The sequence below is a fragment of the Poecilia formosa genome, unplaced genomic scaffold (assembly GCF_000485575.1).
Source record: "Poecilia formosa unplaced genomic scaffold, Poecilia_formosa-5.1.2 Scaffold62, whole genome shotgun sequence".
Taxonomy (NCBI): Eukaryota; Metazoa; Chordata; class Actinopteri; order Cyprinodontiformes; family Poeciliidae; genus Poecilia; species Poecilia formosa.
Window position 1 is genome coordinate 186,726 of NW_006800001.1, and position 6,000 is coordinate 192,725.

General features: G+C 43.5%; 1 protein-coding gene across 1 annotated transcript in view; it reads right to left on the reverse strand.

Annotated features, from left to right (window-relative positions):
* LOC103139507 (calmodulin-binding transcription activator 1-like) overlaps positions 1–4,588 on the reverse strand; it is a 73,141-nt gene extending 68,553 nt beyond the window's left edge. The window contains exon 1 of the mRNA XM_016672515.1: positions 4,469–4,588. Coding sequence (XP_016528001.1) covers positions 4,469–4,535 — 67 coding nt within the window. The 5' untranslated portion in view covers positions 4,536–4,588. The remainder of the gene's footprint in view (positions 1–4,468) is intronic.
* Positions 4,589–6,000: the final 1,412 nt, after the last annotated feature.

Sequence of the window (6,000 nt, forward strand, 5' to 3'; positions counted from 1 at the left end):
ACGTAGGGATGCTGGGAAGCCATGAGACACGGGGACACAGTCTGCCTACGACAAGAGAAACTTGAAAAGACAAGATGATCCTCAAATTGGGAAAACGACGAAAATGAAGTTTACAAATCGGAACCGGAGTTGTGTGTCGACGCGTGTCTGTGTCTCATGCTATGGGAGGTATCTGAGCACGCGCGCGCACGTGTGTGTGCGTGTGTGCGTGTGCTTGTGTTTGTGTCGGTAAGAAAGAGTGTTCAGGCACGTATGCTCCCCCTAATCAATTATGCATTTATTAATAGAAGGCCTGAGAAGACAGAATTTCAAACAGCTGAACTGTGCAGCAGCTTAGTTAAACAGCTGAATGGTGCAGCTTAGTTAAAGCCTAATTTCTTTTTTAGCAGCACTCCAGCCTCTCTGCTATGAATGCCAATCAGCGTTTAGACCCCACCTCTCCTGGCTGTAGCCCCCCCCCCTCCTCCCTTTACGCTGCTGTTCTGAAGAATTCTCATCACAGCCCTGCCTTTGAAATGTACCAGAACCACCACATCAAACAAGCCCGCTGCACATGCGGCGGCAAACACACGCACACAGAAGTGCATGCTCATACATACAAACAGACATACACATGCAGAAAAGACCGTCGATCAAAGGAAACGCGTCACCGAATTTGTCCCAGAGTGGCGTTTTTGTTTTCTCTCTCTCTCTCTCTCTCTCTCTCTCTTTTGCTCTCTCTCTCTCTCTCTCTCTTTCCCTTCCCAACTAGTGACCTTGCTTCTGTAATCCCTTTCAAAGCAGCACTTTCAAGAATGCTATCATCGTCCTAACCTGTCCTTAAAATTAGTTCTCCCCCGCTGATCGGGACCAGCCTACACACGCGACGTTTGCAGATTTCTTGAATGCTGATGAGGATTTTTGCACCCAGAAGAGTTGCGTCTTGTGTTTCTAACAACCCTGAATCAGAGAATGGGTCCCAGTTTGAAACAAAACTAGCACAAGAGCAATCTTCCTTTCTGTTATGTGAGATGACTCTCTATGGAACTGGTGTGACAAAAGAAAAAAAGAAAAAAAAAGCAACAAACTCTGTTGTTCCCTGACTCCTCAGTAAAACTGAACCAGCCGGAGACACAAGAAAATAAAGCAGATCTGAATATTAAAGTGTGTTGTTTTTCATATTTCGATTTGTTTGCTGTAGGACAAATTTCTGCCTATATGCAGATGACTTTCTGAATTGCAAATCAGGTGGAAGGAGTCCAAAAAAGTGCGACAATGCCAGGATTCTGGAGTAAAAAGTGAAACTGCTGAACCAAATTAAACATTACACTGGTAACCTATCAAAAACCACAATTTAGACCGTAATCACACAGAAGAGGCGCTCGCATCTGATGAATATTTTACCTCATAAAACTGTCATCTCCATATTTAACACAGAAACAAGCCAATGCCCTTGTGAGATGGCTGTCAGTTAATTATAAAACTCTACTCAGCAAAGAGAGAGGAAAAAAATTGCTCCAAATGCAACTCTTAACTCTCCCCCCACCGATATTAGGAGGCGTCGGGGGAAATTTTCACATCCCCTCCCCCCCCACACTTTTTTTTCACGATGAAATTAATGTGACAGAAAGAAAGGCTCATTGCACAGCAGCTTGATGGAGGGATGGAAGGGGAGGCAGAAGATACGAGAGAGATGGGGCAGAGGGAAGATTGAGAGAGGGGTGGGGGGGTGAGAAACGGAGGGAGAGCAAGCAGAGGAGGGAAGGGATAGAAAGATGGGCGTGCATGCTAATTTTATCATTCTGCTGATAAACTTTTCCTCCAGTAATCCTCCGGCTGGGACGTGAGAACAGATAGGAGACGAGCATAGGCTCAGGAAGCCTCAGCTCGTGCCTTTCGGTCATCCCAAAGAGAACCATCTATTCTTTTTTGCTTCATTGTACATTAAATAACGATTTTGTCTTACACTTGTTTCTTCCTCCCATCTTAACAAGGTCTAGTAAGGCCATCTCATTCTTTTGAAGGGAACATGACAGCATGGGAAGGTGCGATGGTTAGTTTCCTCTCTCTCTGTGTGTGTGTGTGTGTGTGTGTGTGTGTGTGAGCATGTGTGTCTCCACATCTGGTCCACGGCTGTTTGGTTCCCAGAACAAAACCTGACCCAGACCCTGTCTAAAAACCATCAAGGACAGTATTCAGTTAATGTCCCCTTTAAATAACCAACTTTTAAAAGTTCAAGCATAAACTAAGCTTAAGTTAGCCCATTTGCAGGTTTGTCAGCACTGACTGGTGACCATAGCAAACACAGAAATCCAGATTTTGGTACAGGGCTTCCAGACTACGGTGGTAACAACACTCTTTGACCCATTACGCGGCCGTCATGAGTTCAAGTCCCGACCCATTGACCTTTACCATATCTCTTCCTCTCACAACTTTCTGTCCTGTCAGTCTACTGTGAAATAAAGGCCGCAGAGCCAAAAAATCCTAAAAAAACAAATAAAAAAAAACACTCTGGCTTGGAAGCTGTTCCTGACTGAAGAACATGCAAAGTAAGTTATTTTTAGGACCAATTAAGTGTCTAAAAATGAACAAAGAACAAATCTCTTTATTAAAAAATACATTTTATGGAGATTTCTCAACAGTTGGTCGGGCTGCTGCAACAGAAAGTAAAATGTTCAATGGGAGCTGGTCAATTCATAGCATATATAGTTTTCATCATTTCATTCCAACATTTAAGGAACAAAAATTCACCATTTTCCAAGACCTGTCAATATTTTTTTTTTTTTTTTTTGTACCTTATTTGGAGATGTTGTGTAGAATTGGACAATAGGCAAACTGACCAGGACGTCAATAGATGGATGAAGGTGCAGCAGCGATGTTGTTCTTTTATTCTTTTCCTTTACTCTGGTTGGAAATGTTGGCAACCAGAGTTAAGGCAACGGTCCACATTCATTAACAATTACCACCATGAGTGATGTTAGTACTACTAAAAGCATTAACTGTGCTAATAAAATATGCCAGACTATCTTTGTTAAAATTGTTAAATTATCTTTTATACCCATGGCAGGAAGGGCAGAAAATTACTTTGAATGGTTTTACAATTGGTAGCAGGCAGTTCAGAGCTTTACAAAATCTATAAATGAAAAATCCTCCACAAATCTAAAACTTAGCCCAGGTTGTTGTTTCTTCTGCACTTTAAGTGACTGTACTCTGTACAGATTATAAATATAAGCTGCACACTGACGCAGTTGTTAGCATCGATACTTTGCAGCAAGAAGGTCCTGGGTTCAAATCCCAGTCGGGGTCTTTCTGCATACAGTTTGCATGTTTACCACAAACCTGCACATGTTTTCCACACAGTCCAAAAACAAAACTGTTGGGTCAATTGTCCCTAGGTGTGAGTGTGTGTGTGTGTGTGTGCATGGTTGTCTGTACAGTGTGTCTGTGTTGATTTGTGATGGACTGGTTGCCTGTCCAGGGTGTACCCTGGACCACTAGATAGACACCATAACAGATGAAATTGTCTTTCTTTCCGTAAGCCAGCTATCAGGAAGCATGCAGAATCAAGTAGGGGAGGGGCTATGCTCCTTCCAGCCAAACAAAATTATGCATCTAATTAAAAGTTCTTAACATTTTGAGGCTATAACTTTTTTAACCCTCAGTAAGCCTTCAGACCCAGCATGCTCGTCTTTAGCACCACAACCGTGACCAAATCTGGTTTTCTAACATGCGGCTACTGCACTACATGCTCAACCCAGACGTGACGTCAATCCCAGGTCCAAGACCTGCCGGCCGGCTCTGTGTTCTGTGTGTTTGCTCCTCCTTCCATCTCTTTATTTGCCTCCAATTTGTCCCCCCTAACAGACTTACATCTGCCCTGTGTCCTCTGAAATCGATAACCAATCAAAGCAATTATTGCCCTTATAGTCCCACTAACACAACAAGGCAACCGCACGCCACGTGGCCACTGCACCCTCCTGCACACACATGCACGGCCCCGGAGTACACACTCCATCTCACTTCTGGTTTAACAAGGACCATTGAGGATTATAGATACATAATGCCAAGTGTACAGATTAAATATGACAATAAACTACTGATAGCCAGAGTCGGGCCTGTCTGCTGTATCGACGAGTGTGTGCGCACATGCACTAATACTATAACGGCATGCATGAACAAACACGATTTGTGACAGAGCTGAATTAGAATGAAGTCTCAGCAGAGAGACACAGAGATCGTGCGTGTGTCTGTGGGTGTTGGTGTGTGATCTGTTACAGGGCAGATGAGAAGGAGTCCTCGGTTCACCCCACCCTCCCCCCATTCATACCCCAACCCCCCTCCTCCTCTTCACATCATTCTGCCAGAAGGCTTTTATACTTGCTCCCACAGTCACCCTGTGCTGCAGACAAACGCCTGTGTGGCACTTAAACACCCTCGCGCGCAGACGTGCGTGCAGAAGCTGTGTGAAGAGCATTTGTGTGTCTCTTACTGTTGGCGTCTGATTCGTCACTCTTAGGAGGGGTGTGTCCTGTGTAACCAACAGCAATCCTGACCATTCGCTCTGGGTTTCTTATCTTCTTCAGTCCTACAGAAAGAAAATGAAAAGAGGAAGAGAGAAAGAGAGACAGAGAGAGAAAGAGGGAGGGAGAGAGAGAGAGAGAGAGAAAAAGCAGAATACATTTTACAAACAATCAAGATTTCAGTTTCTTTGGCGGTCACTCACATCACTTAGTTCTAACGCCTCTAAACTTCATGAGCCGTATGCATGGGAGGATCCACCAACTTGGATCTATTGTGTCCCCGGATCGATTGGCCACAGTAGATGCACTGCCTCCATGACTAACTTGTACCCAGGTTTAGTTTCTCCTCTCTCCCATCATTTCTCTGTTTCCCTGACCACTGTTGCTATGATACAAAGTAGTCCAACCAGTGCAGAAGGAGATGGTCTTCCCGGGTATATGGTGGATGCTGTTCTCATGCCCACTCCGGTGTTTGTTGGCGCCACACGCACAAACACACACACACATACACACACACATACACACACATCTGCCAGGGAATGGAAAAACTGAATGGCTGTCTCCTGGCTCCATGGCAAAGACTCATTTGGCTTTTAGTCAGCATGAGTGAGGCTTGTAAATCATTGCATCTATTCCCCACATCACAGGCCAAAAATGCCTCATACTGCAAATGTTTGAGTCTGCCTGTGTATGTATATAGGTAGCGTCTAGGCTCCAGGGCTTTTGGCTGAACTGCCCATGGGCCTTCTGTCTCATCTACGTTTCTAGTCTTTACACGCAACGGGACTCTCAATTCACGGCCTTCCCTTTGCCTCTGGCAGCACGCTGCATGCTCGCTTGCATGCATGCACATATGCGCATCTTCTTTGAAGTCTAGAAATCCACAAATAAAACATTAGAAATATACCGTACTCTTTGTTCACGTTAACTTAAAAAAATATATATTTTAAAAAATGCCCCCAGAAAATTCCTCTTCATGTTGCTTCCTAGTGGGGAGAGCATCGAAACCTCTCTCTATCTCAAACAGAAGTTCCATAAGTTAAAAAAGGGTCAAGTAACAAATTAGGTTGAAGTGATATGTAACAAGTTTCAGATGAGCTGGGCCACCTTTGGTGTCCATTTTGATGCCATGTTCAATGTCTTTATTTAGCTTTCACGAATCTTCAGTGAAGATACGGATAATATTCTGAACACAACACAAAAAAGCTGTCTGTGTGATATAACAGCACTTTGCTTCCAGACTGCAGGTTTTTTTTTTTTTGTGCTTACTAGACTTTCTAATATTAACTCTAGAAAGAGTTACTAACAGGAGTTTATTTTCTGTGGAACGAGCGCTCCTATATTCATGCATAATTTATAATTATTGTTGCCATTAACTTTGAGTTTTGTGGCCTCTTTTCTTCCCACAGATGGGTACACCTTGTCCGGTGCTTTTGTGTGTTTTTGTGTCTTTCTTAAATAAATCTAATGAAAGAAATACTGCTGTGACTAATCTTATCTA